Below are 19,334 nucleotides of genomic sequence, written 5' to 3'. Positions count from 1 at the left end.
AAATGATGGAAATAAAATCTAACTTTTTGTGACATATACAAATGTCTAATCTGTCACTTGATGCCTTTTGACAAATTTTTCCATCTTTTCTTGGCTTCATCAAATGTCAAAGTCTGGAAATACAGCCGTTAAGCTCTCGCACAATCATTACATTTAATGTTATTGGTCCAAACTTTAATACTGCTAGTGACAAAACCTGCATGAAGAAATACAACTATTAACATACTGACCAGCATTCATGAGGTGCTTTGCATTGAATATTTACATTTAAAAATGGTTGTGTACAGGGCAGGATAAGAGGCTGATTCACATATGCACACTTATGTGTAACCTGTGATTAATTTTTTTGTGATTCAATTTTTTATTTTCAGAAAATATAATATAGTAAACATAATATTCATCAACCGTTACAAACAGCCTGGGTCTTCACCAGACTGAATGACAGTAGAAATTTACTATAACAATGATAGTTTGATATAGGCTCCACATGAAGAAATTGGCATAGTTTTTACTTATTGATGGATTAATTTTATTTTGCCTGGCTACTGTGGGCTATGCCAGAATATGCCAAATAGTGAAAGTGGCTAACTCAAACTCGGAGGGTAAAAGAGGATGCCGGGGTGAGATGTGCATCTCTGTGTGGATTGTGATATTTCATAAAACCGAAGTAGCCTTTCTGATTTCATTAATGGTCTTCTTATTCTTGGCCTTCAACACTCCTCTTTTCTCCATTATCTGATGCAAGTTCTACAGAGTTGATATGTGATCTGGTCAGTAAGACCCTGGCCACAGCCCTGCATTCCACCGTGCAACTATATACTAACACAAACACACTCAGGCACACAGAAACTCCACCTTACATCATATCAGTGCTCCAATATTTATAATGTAATAATACTGTAACAAAAACATCTACAGAAGAACAAGCAATGATTTCAGACTTAAATCTATGCATCTGTCCAACCTCCACATGTAACAGAAAGACAGCGTGTTTACACTGGAAACAGGCTTAATATGCGCAACACATGACACGTAGCCACGGCCAGCATTCACAGACGCAAGACTCATACTGAGCAGTCAGCACACAACACTGGCTACTGCTCAGATCTCACACAAGGTAGAAAGAGGGAGAGGGGGTCACTGTGTGCTTAGAATAAACCTCAACCCAATATATGTAACCAGGACGACCAAAGGACGAAATGGATCTCTACAGATGACATGAGCACACACTTTCTCCAATTTTTCCTCAACTCTGTTACTCCGCCCAATTCCTTTGTACCCCATCTGCCTCCTCCACCAGTCAGTCAGCATTGTGCTCTAGATGAAAGTGCCTCTCTATGTGTGAAGGGCAGAGTGGTGCATGGCGTGGCCTGGGACAGACTGAGTGCCAAGGCCACGGGACCCACAAGCCCTCCACACAAACTCATCTCCTACTGTGCAGAACAGGCACCCACCCCAACGTATAAATAAAGATATAACCAGTGCTTACAGAGCTTATCAATAACTGACACACAGAAAATAACTCACCGTGCAGCAGGCAGTCCTCTCTTTGCCAGGTCTGCTCGGACCCTCTCTCCAACGTGACGATAAACATCCACCAATGCTGCTATGGAGGACTCACGTACCTACAGACAGCAGACATTAACCAAATTAACACACACAACATACATACAAAAAACACAGACTGATCTCATGAAATGGCGTATTATGACACGCCAATTCATATGCCATTATTGGTGTGTTATCAAGACGCATATTCGCTTTTTAGCGTGTTTCTCAACGCGTGTGAATTTATGCCGTCGCGAGTAGTATTAAAGGAATGGTTGGGATGGTGGAAGGGTAAAACACAGGACTTTCACCCAGGAGACTGGGGATCGGGTCCTGTGTGTCACATTTTCTAAATTCAACTGTCAACTTTGATTTTTACTAAAGCCAACCCCGTTCTTCTTTTCCTAAACCCACCCGGTAATTATTTTCATAAACCCAACCATGTGTCACGTTTCCTAAACTTATCCATTGCTTTCTTCCTGTGATAACACGCCAAGCTGCCATAACACGGCCAAGTGGCGTGTACATTTTTGTCCGCTCGTATACACGCAGATTGCTAAATAATGCATACAGATAACAAGTGTGTTTACGCAAAGTTGTGATGTGATGATGCAATGTAAATTGGTGTGTTTTTACAATTATGGTCAACTTTCTTAATAATTCCAGAGATTGCAGCCCACTGTTACACACACTAAGGATGGAAAATTTGAACAAATTTGACAAACAAAGTACTTATCCCCCTAATGGGCTGTATCTGATTTGTCAGTGGGGTGCTGTTAAAGGGATTTTCTGCAACTGAGGGGTGGGCAGGCCTGTTGAGGATTGTGATTGGTCATGACAGTATGTGGGTAGATAATCATTGGGTAGACGATAGGCGCAGATTTCAGCTTTGGGGTGCGACTCCACAATAGGTTAAAACCACACACACACACACACACACACACACACACACACACACACACACCCACACACACACACCACACACACACACACACACACACACACACACACACACACACACACACACACACACACACACACACACACACACACACACACACACACACACACACACACACACACACACACACACACACACACACACACACACACCAACACACACACACCACACACACACACACACACACCACACAACCCCACACACCCAACCCACACCACACACACACACACACACACACACACACACACACACACACACACCTAGTGTTGTTGTGTGGGTTCATGGTTGCTTATGATTCAGCAGTGAAGCTGGGTGGGGGGATAATAACAGTAATAATCACAGAGATGCCTTACGATGCCTGCCAACACACTCTGGATGCTGAGGGCTAAACCTCAAACCTTAGAATAGCTACAGACTGATACAGGGAAAAAACATAGTACCTCTACCTACTCACTCAAACACACAGAAATTACAGTATAAACAGACACATAGGAATATTGATGATGTATCATATCGCTACAGTGCAATGTCTCTTACCTGTGGGTTCTGGTCTCCAGTCAGAGAGCAGAGATGAGGAACTAGTTTACTGAGGCTCAATGGCTGGGCTCCATACCTGAGAAAGAGAAAGCCATGAAAAGAAAAGGAAAAGGGGTTACCAAAACTAATTAAGTTGCTAGTGATTAGTAAATGTCTGGCATTAGGTGTATGGAGAATATCTCCAATAATAGAGTAACACAATAAGAATTTTAAAACTAAGATAAACATGGTTACATCATTTTCGTAGAAAAGTGGTCAAGGTGTTAATCTGATTTAACCGCCACATGGAAACTTCGGTTGAGTTGTGTAACGACGTACAGCATTGCTACACTACATAATAAGACCAAACATGTAGATGGCTTCTTCATTTCCTTGTGTTTAACCATTTAAGTGTGTATCTTACAATGCACTGCATTGAGCTTTGTCAGTTACTATAATATCTGGAACCATGACCTACACACAACAATAACCATATAAAACATGGAAAAACCAGAAAGACCATTGTTGTGCCATGTTATACTCAGTCTACTCAGGCTTAATGGATACCTTAGTTGTGTAGGCCAAATACTTTATCTTAACTATCAGTAGCAGCTCAGCATTAAGCACAACAGTGTCAAAACCCATTAGCAAAAAGATGCTAAGACTAGCATTGCCATTCTAACAGCCCAGATTAGCTGTGTGGTAACCTGAAGGACAACTACAGTAATTTACAACCTGCACAGATCTCAACTGCCTTCAAGCTGCTCTCAAAGAAGGTGAGACCAGAAAGCATCTGTTTAGTCTTATGTCAATAGGTGTATTTGTTTAATGATCTTGCAAAACGCAGAGTAACTATGACAGCTGTGTCGCTACAATCCCTGACTGTGTGGTATTCAACAAGAGCAAAAAATGCTCTAATAACTAATTAATGAAGATAAGAACAACACAATTAATTTAGGAACAAGCAGACTACATACAAATGTGTATAAAATACAATGTAAATTAAGTCAAAACGCCATACACATGAGAAAAAAAGCAGCTATTTATGTGACATTAATATTGACCATTTGCAAGTCATGCTGTATTGAAAGAAAATAATAAGTTGTGAGACAATTTCCATTGGTCTATTTTCATTTAAATGGGCCAGCAAATTTTCCTCAGAACATAGTAAGATACAGTCAGTCCCATTCTAATTAAATAGTAAAAAACAAGTGCTGCATCAGGCCTGAAGGCTGAAAATGAGACCATTCAAGAGTTGAGGCCGGTGTGATTAGAGAACAGATTTTGAAATCTTTTTAAAAGCAACAATTAGCCGACATGTTTCCTTTAAGGTTGTTAACTCCACATGACAAAAGGGGTGGTGCCATTCGTGTGCCGGCTCCACAGAGTCACACAAACTGTTAAGAAGATTAACCCTGGACACAGAGACTGTGTGTTTCTTGAACAAACAAAATGGTGTGTGTTAATGCAGATAGTAATAAAAACACATAGGAATAAATTGACCCCTCTGTGTGTAAACATCAATGACTGAAGAAAAAAAAATTATATATATATATCTATATATATAGATATATATATAGATATATATAGATAGATAGGAAATCAATTAGTTGGTTTAGAGTAAGTACAATTAGATATACTGTATGTTTATGTTTTATGTAAGGACTAACATATGAGCTGCTGCCCACAAGATGAGATAAAATATGCATACATTTAATAGCTTTACAATTTACAATGTAATCTGTTCGCATTTCACCCTGAAAGTGATACAGATGAAGAGGGGGAAGCTACTTACGTGCTGAGCGTGGCACTGAGACAGAGGCAAATTCCTTCTCGACTGCGGAAGTTCTTGTGTTTAAAACCAGGAAGTAGCTTTTCCCAAACATACTGGTCGAAAGAGAGATAGAAAATGGGAGTGTGGGAGAAGGATTGTCAGTAGGAATGAGAAAAAGAAGGTTCTGCCAAACAGCTCATCAGGGGTTTGAGCAGATTACAGAGTGCAGAGGAGGTTACAATCTGTGGGGATGCGCATGTGTGCTGTGAGTAGATAACACAAAGCAGAGTGGAGATGTAGCCTTTGTAATTCCTTTAATTCCCAGTTGAGGGAGCCCAAATGGCAAAGTGTGCCTCTCAGCTGTGGTGAATCTCTATTAATGTGGAAGTGGCAGTAACTGGACTACTGCCTCCGTCTTGATAGTGCATTCTTTCGAATAACTAGAATAACTACAACTGATCTAAAGGTTTCTGCCTTCTGACTCTTTTAACATAATACCAGACACACAATACAACACCGTTCTTCACATTGCAACCTTTCATATCATCTACAGTCAGTGCCTGAACTTGAAACATCAGTCCTGGAACCATTTTAGGGATTAAGATCTTTGTGTGACAAAAACGTATTATTCTGATATCTGTCATATTACATGTGGTGCTAGAAATCAATCACTCAAAAAATGTATTCGTCTTATATCCTGGTTTCCATCATCACTATTTATATGACGTATATAACTAGAGGCATTGTCTAGTCCTGAGGCTGACAATTTTGTGTTTTGTTTTTTTTCCTCACCATGGGCGAGGCAGTCTGCTCCATACAGCGAAGGATGACAGTTTGGCTGTTCTCCCTGACCTGGTCCTTCCCATCACCCAGCCTGTCCACCAAAGCTGGCAAAACTACAGACAGAAAAAGAGATGGACAAAGGGAGAGAGAGACAGAGATGGTTGGAGAATGATGAGAATGTAGAAAAATGCAGTTGAGGCCACACATGACAGAGACTCTACTGGATTAGAAAACCAGGACAATGAAGACTGCCCCCAAGTGGTATGCTTTTAAAAACACACAAATATACAAAGATGTATCATTAGTTATCACCATTAGGTCATGTAGTCACAGATCAGGGCACGTGTGTATTGTTCAGTTCATTTTAGCCTCAGAGATTTCAGTCAAAAAGGCTGGTGCAGAAAAAAAGCTTTCATTAAAGTTATTTGGGGTGGGGGGGCTGTCAGTTAGTCTCTGTGTGCTGTATGAGAGCATTATGGTTTTAATGTTACCTGAAAATGATGGGGGAAAGTGGTGGATATAGCAGCAACTGTGTGCAAGGACTGTGCAACGTGTGCTGCTTATGCTAGCAGCAATAATTCCACTACGAGGGCACATTTACGGAGACATACCGTTGACAGCCCACGGATGAGAGTTGGGTAGGAAGAAGCAACTCCTTCTCCCTGCAGCATTTAAACATCCTCTCCATGCAGATTAGGACAGTCCAATCTGTAACTAAAGCACTGGGGCGGGTTTATAGCGTAAGATATGCAGTTGTGGAGGATGCAGGATTTTTGCCATATGATTAAAGTAACTTTACTAGAGCGGTTATAATATCCACCGACATTTCACTAGCACAGTAAATCCTGAACTATGTTGGTCTTGCAGAGGACCATAAAAATAGAATGAACAGAGCAGTGCTGTTTTGAAAACAGTTTACATTGTATGTTTGGGTTATGTTGCACTTGATGTGTTTTATTTTTTTTTGATAACACAGTGGCACTTCACCTTTTGATAAGAATCCAGCCATTCTCCTTTCATTGTATTTAAAATACTTTAATTTCAAGTGGAAAACCTATTTTGTTAAGAATGTTTTAGGTTACTAAAAAGTCTAGTGCCGGCTGAGCTTATGCTTCCCTTTGCTGATGGCCTTAGTGTATGATGTGGCCATTTTTATTTAAAAAAAATAGTTTCTATTCTGTTAATGAGATTTAAAAATGAAGAAGTGTTTAGAGAATGATGTAAAGGCAAACATTTTTTGCCAAATAAATAAATGAAGGCATGTTGAAATTGGTAATGCACGTGTTTATAAAAATAAATACCGTGGCCCCAAAACCGTGACATAAATTGAGAATTTTGTGAACCGTTCCACCCCTTGTCTGTGGGTGAAAGAGAAAGACACTGTAAAGTTAAAGCTTAAGCAATACCACCATTGACACCAAGGCTCCGATAAGACAAGGGGAAGAAACGACAAGAAATGAGAAATGGACCGTGACTAAAATAATGTCGAGATTGTCAAATGGTCTCATGTCAGTTCCTCTTTATCGAACACAACTGCTCCAGTGGTACGGCCTATGTAATACAGTGACCCACACTGTACAGAATTAGGAGTAAGAGCCTTTAAATGCTGGCATTCACTCAACTGCACAAATGTTTCAGATGGTTACTCTAATCCTCTATGAAATGTGGAACAGTGTGAACGGGAGGGCCCTCAGCTTGTGGTGTATTTCAGCTTAAATATCAGATGAACAGCTACTTGAGAGATTTTTATCTTTAGAGCATATGTGGTTGACAATTTGTATAAATAATCTTCAGCGAAGAGATCATTTTTAACATTTCATCACTGGGTGCTAGATAAGACTTTTGGACACCACCCTACTGCACTAAGTGCAACCTGCACAATTGGTTTATTTACATTTAGCATACATCTTAGCATATTTTTTAAGCAGTTGCACATTTTTGTTTTCCCATCCTGTACATATTCAAATATTTGTTCTTTTATTTTATTCATATTATTTCATGTATATTGTATGTATGTATATTATTCCTAGTATTTCATTTATATTTATATTCATTTAAAGGAGATTCTGGGGATGTTAAATATTGTTCTTGTCATCAACACATGAAATGACCCAAAAACAACTGATTTGTTCCTATAAAAGATTTTTCTGAATATGCAAAGCCGCATATCTTATTCCTCTGTGAGACAGACTTCCATTGTTGTCCGAAAGCTCGGAAACGTATCAATGAATTTATTCTTTATTATGATTTTTGAGTCGATTCCATATACACAGTCCTGCTTTCATAAATGCTCACTACTGTGCCACCACTTTGCAGCTGACAATCCTATTCAAACAGACAAAATGCCAAATCGGGTGAATCTTTCTCTGTCTGACCATCAAATGGAAAACTTTAAACTTTCTGAGTTACAAAAAACTCACAATCTCCCGTTAACATTCACTCAATGAGATAAAAAAGAAAACAAATACCAACAGGATGACATGAGCCACACACACACTCCTACCCACATTCCTAGTCTGAAACTTCAGCATGGGGAGTGATGTCATCTGTTCATTTCCCGTGCTGGGGGTGTGGGTTGTGTGCATGGTGTGTGTGTGTGAGGGTGCATTATGTTACCAAAACAGCTGGTTGCTTTGGCAACAAGGACAATACTCTCAAACAGAAGAAATGACAGGGGGACATTGTTGCACACAACGTCATCTGCTGTAGTAAGCACACACAGACACACAGACACACAGACACACACACAGACAGACACAGACACACACACACACACACAAACACAAACACTTGTGTGTGGCAAATTGACTCATATTGTTTTCAACAGTACGAACAAACTGGCACACAGCTGCTGGGCCAATCATGTCACTTTATTTTATCTGTCCCACTGCAACAAGAAAGCCCAAGCACAGCCTTTTGTGACCTGTAAGTTTCACTTCCATTCTCACTTCACATCTGGGAGTTACTTGGCAAGATGGCCAAAAGTGCAGTGTCACAGCGCACACACAAACATACATACAGTGTAATGGCAGAAGCCCTGAGTCAGTCCTGTAGATCAATACTATTACCCAGTCTCAATGATCTCATCTTCCTCCCCTCTGAGTTTGAGTGTGTGGGAGAGAGAGGGAGAGGGAGAGAGAGAGAGAGGAGGGTGGCTGGGTGCAGGGGGAAGGAGAGATGAAAGTCAGATGGAGAAAGGGGAGATTCCAGAGCCAACAGTGTCTCAGAGAAAGGTTTTTACCATCAATTCACAACACACTTCCATTACACACACGTATACAGAGCCAGACTAAGGCATCGTCCTAGACAGTGAGCAAGATTTTTCTGTGTATGTTATGGAACACTTTGCAGTTTGTGACAGGTCCAGTCGTCCCAGATCTGCACTACAGGACTTAGGGTGTTTGTTGGTGACAAGAGCCAGTCTGGTTAACAAAGACAGCTGGTGACACCTTCAGCGGGCACACACACGGGCTGGTGCTTACATCACACACACATATACACACTCACAGATCATGACATCTGATACAAGATTCAGTGCATGAGGTCATATGAATGTGAGGTGTGGTTTTGGGGTGTAATAGGCCGAGCTGGCATGGCATGGCAGACAAATGAGGGTCTAAATTATATATAGTAGAAAGAGGGTGGTGACATGCTTTAGAAGAGTGGTCCCAGTCTGTCTCTGAATAACCACAAAGTGGAAGTTAGTGACTAAATGGAAGGTCAAAGTACTGTAGAGTCTATACAACAATACAGAAACCAGTACACTTCATTCACAGTGTCGTTGAGTACAATTTGGGAAATAATAGCGATGACAGCCATTTATTAGCACTTGTTGCTTAAGACAATGGAAGGATGAACTTTGCAGCATTTACCTTTGAGCCTGATGAACTGAACAAAGAAAGACATTCTTATAATTTCTTTTGTAAGGAATGACAAACTAAATTATAACAGTAAGCGTGTGTTGGCTATGTAATGTCTGATAACAAGTTTATACAGGCACAGGTTTGTTATCCTTTTCATGGACAAGGAATTTTCCACAAAACATCAAAAGTTGTTTTCACTTCAGCATTTCAGAAGCAAGAAAAAAATTGAATGCTTGGTTTAACAACACATACAAACTTTTCATGAACAAGTTCAACTGTGAAGAGAGCATAACCTAAAGGAAATTTAGGATGGGTATAGGTTAGATATCTCACCTGTGGCCAGGTATGTTTTGAACCGCTCTCCCAGGCGGTCCACAAACGCACCACAAATGTCTATCCCCAACAATGCCACCTACAAAACACAGAGCAAGACAGAGGCAAAGGTTATAGTGGGCTATACACATAATATACCTGGCTTCAGGTGTATGATATTCCACAGCAATTTCAGTGAGACTCTACAATCACCACTGCTCCCAGTAGACCACATGGACAAAACACACCAGGGCTGATGAAACGTGCAATAAAACATGTGACTCTGCAATTACTGTAAATACATTTTACTATTAAATATTAACTCTCTTTAATTATATTTATTATTACGTGTTAACATGTGTCTTTTACTTTTCCTCTTATCCCTCACTGCAACAGAGTGAATTTTCCCATTATGGGATTTATAAAGTATTTAGAATCTTGAATCTTTCCTGTACTTTTCATGTCACAAATTGAGTAAATTTCGACCACTGTGTTTCAAACATCAAACACAGTGGCATCCTAAAAGGATTAAAAAAGTGCTGAATCAAACTTCTTCTGTGGTTTGCTGACTCAGCAAACAGATGAAACTGTGAAGGGTAATTTATTTATGTTCACGGAATCAGTCAGTCTGCCAACAGTTTTTAAACCGGTTTAAGTCCCCAAATGTCAGAGATCTGGGTGAGCCTGGTAGTGTGTGTAGAGGTGTGATCTTGCAATATTAAAACGTGACGATATTTCTCAGAGAGGTAAAAAGTTGTGATATCAGTACGACCGATTCAGGTTAAAAGTCCCATGACATGGTGTTCTTTAGATGCTTTTATATACACCTTAGTGGTCCCCTAATACCATATCTAAAGTCTCTTTCCCCAAATCAGCCTTGGTGCAGAATTACAGCCAACAGAGCGGGTCCTTGGCTTTTCTTGGGACGTGCCCTTTCTGCCATTGGGGGGTTTACACCTATTGCCATTTCTAGCCACTGAGGGACCACAGGCAGGCTGGGGGAACGCATATTAAATGTTAAAAAAAACTAAAAAGTAAAATTATCATGCCATGGGACCTTTAAATCAAGCACGAGCATCTCTGTCCTCTCTGCATGTTTCACGGTGAGTGGGCTTTGGTCCGACACACACGCAGAGGTGAGGTGCAGACGGAGCAAGGCTACGTCGCCTCGGCAGCTTGTTTAAGTCACAATGAGTCACAGCAATGTAAGTAAAGCAGTAGCAACAATTTTAAAAACTTCACACAGACATTTTTTGCAAATTAATATAATGGTGAGATCGCAGTTTACTTTACACTTCGGAGACAGGCAGGCACAAAAATGTTCACCATGACGTGGTGCCTGACTGACTGACAGGCTGAGGCTGAAGGGCAAGGCAACTTGATATTTTATAGCACATTTCAGCAACAAGGCAATTTGAAGTGGTTTACATAAACATTATAGGGCAATCCAAAAACAGCCATGAAAATAAAACAGGCTAAAATAGAATAATATACAAATGCAAGACTGAAAGTTACAGTGCAGTGTAATAAATAGTAATAAAGAATGCCAGAAATTCAATCACACATTGTAGGACCATCCTTGAACCCCCACTACGCCCCAACCACTTGTTATCACGTCATCAATAAGTGAGGATAACTAAACCAGCTCCGTTCACTGGTGAGGACCCTGAAATGCAGTGGAAAGCTCCAGAAAACCTAGTAGGTGGACTTTTCAATTGAGATTATTTGGTCATACAAACGTTGTGAAGTATGGCGCCTGGCTGTGGTCGAAAATTCGTATGGATAACAAGATGAAACAAACACATGCCACATTTAATAGGTAATATCATCCTGTACTGAGGGTAAAACTGTGCAATATATCAATCTTATGTCGATATCGTGATATGAGACTAGATATCGTCTTAGATTTTGGATATCGTAATATGACATTTCTTCTATTTATTTTAACCGGTTAAAGGATTTTAATCATAAGACGTCTTGATCTTAAGTTATCAAAGAGACAAACTGAGCAAATGTAAGCAGCAGCTCAGCTCACAGCCCCTCTGCCAACGAGCTGAACAGCATCGGAAAAACACAGATTTTAAAGATGAGACTACTTTATTTTTATTTTTTTTACCAATTTTAATCAACTGGCCCATTTGTTTTGGAGAGGAGGATACCTCTGCGGATAATTCTGGTAAAAACCTCCTGAACGATGAACACTCTCCTGATCCCACGCTACTTCGCAACGTCACAAACGGCCTCTCTTGCTAATGCTTTAGCAAAAGAGACAATTACATATTTTAAGTTTAAGTCAACTGTGGAATAAACTGTTGAGGGGACAACATGTTAAGATGTACATAATGTATTCACAATGTCATTGATGTTTGTTTAAAGGAACATACCGACTTATTGGGACCTTAGCTTATTCACCGTATCCCCCAAAATTAGATAAGTCGATATATACCCTTCTCATCTCCGTGCGTGCTGTCACTCTGTCTGATGCCCCCAGTATTAGCTTAGCCTAGCAAAGATCCTGCAGGTATCTGATTCCAACTAGCTACTGCTCCCAATAATTGACAAAATAACACCAAGATGTACCCATTTACATGTTTTGTATAGTCACAGGGTGTACAAATAACAAGGTCACATAAGACACAGCCATATTCTAACCGTATACTAACTGGGAACTCTAGTCTCAGAAAGGCGAAACACTGGTACTAGGTGACCCTTAACAGTCCCCTTACTCATCTCTCTTGTCGATCACCACTGTGAATGGGCTCAGTCATAAAAGAAAAACTGGCGTGTTATATGACTCGTAGGGGGAAGATAGACTGGATTTTTGGTGAGTGGTAAAGTTGAGTTTTCCACTGTGTTTCTGATTAGGATCACATCCCACACTGCGCTGTGCTCCTGGAATGCTTGTTTTGGCAGTGCTGCGGTAAAACTGAGCAGTCCAAAAAGAAAATCCATTAAAACATTCTTCTCCGGACTCCTCTGCCTTAAGTAAGGAGTCAGCCTGCAGTTTTTTCCCTATTTTAGTCAAAGAAAGAGCAGAGCCAGGTAACAACACAAACAAAAAAGGGGAGGATAGGGGCAATGAGGAAAAATACAGGGACGATGGCCAAGCTATACCACAGAACAAGAAAACAAATCACCTGGAGAGGAAATATGAGCTCAAGGTCACTATGATTACTCCCTCATACTGGCCTAATTTAGGAGAGACGGATGGAGGGAGGAAAAACAGCAGGAGAAAGAAGAAACAGTACAGGAAGGAACCTCCACTCCTCCTCTACCCAGCACCCCAAACAAGCTCAGCACCCACAACCATATAGCATCTTCACTTAAAGAGAGACAGCGTGGAAGAGATAGAGGCTGAGAGACGGAAAAGGCTGGGCTTCTTATCTACCTTGGACAGGAGAAAAATGAAGCAGGAGGGGAAAATGTTCTCCTGCAGTGAAGTAACTGACTAAGGGGGAGGACGGAATGAGGGAGAAAAGAAAGCCCTAATTGGCTCTCAGGTATCAACCCCAGAACTCTAAAAGAAATTGGGCATGTGGACAAAGCGGTGTCCAAGGCTGCATCCACACTACTACTTTAGCATTTTAGACAGCTTTTTGAAACAAAATGATCTCCGTCCATCCACACAAGCATTTAGGCTCCATATCATAAATGTTCTCCGTCTTTATTATTACACTGATATGACAAAGATATGTGTTTTTGAATGAAAATGTAGTAGTGTGAATGCAGCTTAAAACGACACCCCTGAATCTTAAAACTGCAAGTTTCAAAACATCAGTGCAACTGAGGTATGCTCGAGAAGCAAACTGTAAATATGTAGCCACGTATGAATGGTTCTTTGTGAAGCTCAGTTGGTCTAGCCTGCTTATTCGCATACCATGTAGAGGGTTTACTCTGGATTCTAGAGAGGCTTGAAGTGATTTAAAGGTCCAAAGCTCACACAGCAACATTTAGGAATGGACAAAATGTGCAAAGTTGCTGAAACAATTAGACCATTAATTCATTAATAATCAAGAAATTAGTTGACACCAATTTGAGTAATTTATCAAGCACAAACGCCAAACATTTGATAGTTCCAGCTTTTCAAATGTGTGGATTTGTTGCCATGGCTTACTGAGAGTGAATGGAGGCCTATGTAAGTTCAAATCCCTGCTAAAGCTGTGCTACTAAATATACACTCACTTTCATCTGTTTGGTCACTGTGGAATTAGTAGTCATGAGGCAAATTGCGGTTAAACAGAACTTTGTGTTACAAAGCAGTGGCAAAAAGGTACCTTGGGTTTTTTGTGTGTAACATAACATATATAACATATTAACGCAGCAGTATACATTTAACCGGTAAATGCTGACTGTCCTGAGTGTGCGTATTGTATCCTAATGCCTGCATTGTGATACATATTTGATCAAGGTTTGAGCGTAAAAATAATTAAGCATTTTTTATACTTAATCTTAATTCAAACAAAATCCCAAAGATCAGAGTGTCTGGTCAGGGCAGCCTGTTAGCAGTATCAACCCTCGATCAGTACATGTCAGTGTCTGGCTCGGCTGTCTATAAATGCAGTATACAATATTAATACTCTGTGTGTACATCTCTCACATAAGCACAGCTTCTATAATGTTGTAAGAGCAAAGTATATGAGGGAACAAGGAAAGAAAGGAATGAAACCAGAACGTAAAATTGACTCATTGAAAGAAAAAAATATCCAGACAAGGACACACAAGTGAAATAGAGTGATGAAGAGGGCCATAGGGACAGGCAAAATGCAATATTTATCCATTTCTAAAGAGGAACTTTGGTGTAACAGTTGTCTTTTCCGAACATGTAATGTATATATAAGTCCTAACTTGTGTTTTTCACTCACCTACCCTAGGGCTGGGCGATTCCCGTAACGCAGTTCGGCTGCTGGATAATTCACATACATACATACACACACACACACACACACATACACATATATATATATATATATATATATATATATACATACACACATTGTCATATTGTTGTGTGACAACATTAATATATATATATATATATATATATATATATATATATATATATCTTTGATATCGCCCAGCTCTAATCTATGCTTACCCCATATATCACTCCAGTTCTGGATTCCCCCTCTAACTCCTTCATTATCCACTGCTTTTCAACTTTGCATCATCTCTCCATTCATCCTTCTCCCTGTGCTGACTCAGCATCTTGCTTACAACTAACCCCTCTGTCCTTTTGCAGACAGAGAGCCAATCAGCATCACTAAAAGCCTGCTGTGTCAAGGCCTCTGGGGGCCACAACTCGATCATCACTGCCAGATACTGAGCTCAAGTTACAGTATGTGTCATAAACATAAAAGAATAAATCTGAACAAAAAGGGACACAAAATTCTTATGGGGTTGATTTAAGAGGTGGCAATAGTTCACATATTAACATCAAACAAGTTGGGTCTGGTCACCAATTTGAGAGGATGCATCATGTAACCACATTTGTTTTCAATTGATCTTTGAGTCTAAACGGTATTTTTTTTTTTTTTTACAATTTCTATGAATGTCTACAGTTCTCTCACATGCGTTTTGAGGTAGTTAGATGGAAAATCAGATAATGGGACAATGCAATATGAACATTTTCGACCACTAACTGAGTCCTGCATATCAGTGTAGACAGTTTTAATCAGTTCAAAAAGAGATTTGGGAGTCAAATTTTAGCACGCCTTGGAAAGAAAGTTCAGACTGTTTTGACTTGCTGTCTGGATCGGTGTGATAACTTGGCAAAAATGTCACATTCCAGCGTTTCTCAGATATGGCAAAGATTGCAGACAAGAGGGGGGGGGATGATATATGAGCGAGAGATATTATTTAGTATATTGTACATACTGTTCTTAATTAATTTTATTGTATGTGTTTCTTTATACCTCATGTTGTCTTGTAAATGACATTTATAGAGGAAGGCAAATTAAGAATTAAATTGTACAGGAAAATCTGTTTTTAACTGTGCATATGGCAATAAACGCCATGACTTGGAGAGAAAGCATAGGGTACACAATGAGTCTGCTAACCCCTCCCCCATCCCATCTAGTGCTACAGTAGTCTACAGTCCTCACAATGGGTCCCCCCTCAACATTGACAGTCTCAGCCAATACTACAGTATAAACTCTGCCCTGGAAATGTCCGTCTCTGTCACTGCCATTGCCATGACATTTAAATATGTCTGCCTCTTGTGATCTAGAAAAAGACTACTTGCTTGTCAAAAACAAAAATGTCCCTTAGCTTTTCTATCTTTCGTAAGTAGATGGAGATAGAGCGCTATTTGGAAAATTTGTAATCTCTTACTTGGCTGAGGTCAAACATGAAAATGGGCTACCAGTTTGACTAGATCTGTTCTAAATAAGATACGATTTCTCTCTACATAACACTCAAATGAAAGCACGTTTAAAATGCTTAATCTCTGCTAAGGTTCGTCGCATTGAAATCAACCTCTTGGCAAATTACATAAAATTCCTATTTACGTTACCCCACTCTCTCTTCCAGCTCACTAGGTAAACTTAATAATAATTCATAAACAGGCCAAGAAGGTGACTGCTGCAGTTATACTGCGATAACCTCGTACAATGACTGGCCAAGATGTCTCACCTTGAAATTGCTTGAGTTCACCCATCCCGTTAGCTCGTCTATGGTCTTATCCAGTCGGGGTTTGTCCTGCTCCACGTCCGGGGATCGGTGCGGATCATTCAGGTAGTCAATGAGGTCCTGACCGACCTGCAACCTACGGGTAACATCTTTCTGCACTACCTGCTGGTAAAAATAGTCCATGTTGTCATGTTCCTCCATTGGGCACTCAGTGCCGTGTGGCCAGCCACTTAAGTCGGCCAAAGACAGGAGACAGCGGTCGGTGGGACTGGGACTAAAGGACCGACAACTATTTTAATTGTAACGTGAAGGGGCAGATAGACTTTGCGGTCTGGACTGCGTCGAACTGATGTTTGAGCGTCAACATGCAATTCCTTTTTTTACAAAATAAATATTACGTTACAGATGAGCTAATTTAACATACAATTCATCCTATTGGCCAAAGCAACGACAAAGAAGAAGCTCGCTAACCGTTAGCTTCCTTATTATACAATGTATGCTCAGAAGGTTAACTTAAAACTTCCAGAAAGTTCAGGAAACAATTGTAGTGGACCCCAGCAGGTTCCTTCAATATATCAAAATCAAAACAAGCCAGCAACCCTGGTTGGCTAATTGTTATGCTAGCAAAAATAGCACCAAGCTAGTTAGCACAGCGACCCAAACAAGGATAGACTGCTTCCCATCAGCTAGCTAGCTCAGCTAGCTAACGTTAGTTATCCGCAGGCCTAACGCCTGGCTCCACTCCGCTTTTCTATTCCATGCCCACGGGCTGGTAAGTCTGCCGAGCGTTCAGCTGTCGATTCCTTTAGAGGTAAAGTTGCACCAAACTTCAACAATATGGGCTCAGATCCAGTCCCACGTTAACTGGTTTCTCTTTATCCAGGAATAATTGCCGTTCACGCTAAACCCGTTGGTTAAAAGGCGCTGGCTCAATAAGCTTGCGCGCTGCCGGTGACTGCAATTCACAAAACAACCGATGAACGATCAGGGTCTTCGAGAACCGCACAGCTAGCCAGCATAATGCCTGATGTAAATGACGAATTATTAAGTGTAACGTTACACTGGACCGCACTTGTGTTTAAATAGAGCGGTAGATACACTAACTAGGTAAAATTATGTTCTGCAATTACTAATGGATAGATAATTTCTGTTGATACAGCACTGTATTTGTGGGTGTGTCTGCCGTCTACACTACTCTTGTGTGACATCTAGCGGTTGAGCTGTGGTGTAGCCGGTATGCAGTTTGCCGCATTTTATTATAAACAGAGACGGTTTAGTTGGAGAATGGAAGACAAAATCTCACTCTAGAGAAACAAAGCACATTTACTATTAGTCACTTTTATTTATTCTTTTGTTCATTTAGTTATTTATCTATTTTCTTAAACTTAAAACGGTTAAAACAGCTGTCGAAGATAGGGCATTAGTATTACAGCCAGTCAAGTCAGCTATGTATCCATCGGAATCTTTCTTCGTCTTTCTGTCTGCTCTCCCTGTTTCAGGCCTATCCACTGTCCTGTCAATCTCCCCAGTCTTTGAGCACTAAGCACTATACTGCACTTGCCAGCCTCTTCTTTAGCGCAACACTGCGAGCTGCTTCTGTTTTGTTGTATTTTCATTGCTTTAAGAAGTGGTATTTCATGCCCCATACAGGGGTTACTCTGCATGGCAAGGCAGATCATGTTGAGAGCCTGTTGATTGGAAGGTGTGTCTGTATGAAGTGAAAAAAACGTTTGGTTCTGGGGCTTTCCAGTCACTGCATATCACATCCCTGTTGTCACAGGTTTTGTAGAACTGGATGAGTGGAAATTTGGTGCTGATCAATTTAATACGTTAGATTGGTAAATCCCACAAGACGTGTGTCAAACGCTATTTCTTAATCCTCTCTAATGTGATGCTTGGGGCATTAGGTGAGTACATATGTATATTGAATACAGACATTTAATGATATCCTACATCATCAGTATATTGCCAACTAGACAAAACTAAAATAAGTTAACTTTCAAATACATAACTCATGTGATTGTCAAAAAGTTGAGGTGTTGTTGCTGACATTGTAATAACTATTGTCTCAGCTTTAAGCAATTTTCAAAATAATTTTGAAGCAAAGTTGCACCAACGTTAGCCCTACATCTGAACAATGGCCTTCACAGTCCAGTTAAAAACAGTGGGTATACCACAGTTATATCAGTGTTTCTAAACTCACTCTGAATAGTAGGGAGAATGGAAACCTACTGATGTAAACAAGTGTGTCTGTGGTGCTGACCTAATCCAGGATGTAAACAAATGCTTAAGGACTACTGACAGGGCTATTGACAGGATTGGATCAGGGCCTACAAGCCAACATAACCACGCAGCTCACAGGAGAGGCCACTCATCAGAGCAACATACAGTCAACATTACGCTTTTAGACGCTGAGGGTATGAATCATAGGTCCTTTTTTGTTAAACAGCAACAGTTGCTTCTTTTCTATTTAAAAAAGAATGGCAAACACATATCCCTCTCTGCATAGACAGGCATGGACAATTACAATAAGCACTGAAGCACCCCTAACCCCTTTTTTTTGTTGGCCTACCCCAATTTTGAGTGAGTTGCCATAAGTGTGATTTCTTTTTTTCCATTGCAAAACATTCTCTGTACATACAGAATCTAAATCTCAACAAAAGTTTATCAGATGCACAAATGTGTCACATTTCCCATTCTGTACTTCCTGTTTCTTCTCAGCTTTTCCACACCAGAGAGTTGAGCTGGCCGTGCCAAAGCGTCACAGTTTATATCCAGAAGATCTGCATTATCTACAACCCAGCTCTCCTCTCGCTCCATGCTGCATGTTTATTGGTCAAAGCAGAAATAATCACAGGATGGTCACATAGAGGTGTGGTGTGATTGGTTATGATTCTCCACAGAGAGCAAACTGTTGTCCAAGATGATAATATCATCTTTTTTTTTGGGG

General features: G+C 40.3%; 1 protein-coding gene across 50 annotated transcripts in view; it reads right to left on the bottom strand.

The window, feature by feature from the left end:
• clasp2 (cytoplasmic linker associated protein 2) overlaps positions 1–17,363 on the bottom strand; it is an 85,765-nt gene extending 68,402 nt beyond the window's left edge. For 40 of the 50 annotated variants that reach the window (XM_032535647.1, XM_032535660.1, XM_032535662.1 and 37 more), the window contains exons 1-6: positions 16,388–17,363; positions 9,779–9,857; positions 5,592–5,695; positions 4,821–4,912; positions 3,047–3,122; positions 1,528–1,625 (exon numbers count right to left, since the gene is read on the bottom strand). In XM_032535647.1, coding sequence (XP_032391538.1) covers positions 1,528–1,625; positions 3,047–3,122; positions 4,821–4,912; positions 5,592–5,695; positions 9,779–9,857; positions 16,388–16,585 — 647 coding nt within the window. In that variant the 5' untranslated portion in view covers positions 16,586–17,363. The remainder of the gene's footprint in view (positions 1–1,527; positions 1,626–3,046; positions 3,123–4,820; positions 4,913–5,591; positions 5,696–9,778; positions 9,858–16,387) is intronic. The other 10 variants (XM_032535700.1, XM_032535686.1, XM_032535691.1 and 7 more) reach the window with 1 other exon arrangement.
• Positions 17,364–19,334: the final 1,971 nt, after the last annotated feature.

Source organism: Etheostoma spectabile, chromosome 14, assembly GCF_008692095.1.
Source record: "Etheostoma spectabile isolate EspeVRDwgs_2016 chromosome 14, UIUC_Espe_1.0, whole genome shotgun sequence".
NCBI lineage: Eukaryota > Metazoa > Chordata > Actinopteri > Perciformes > Percidae > Etheostoma > Etheostoma spectabile.
The sequence above is the reverse complement of the archived record's forward strand: the minus strand, read 5'-3'. Positions and strand labels throughout refer to the sequence as shown.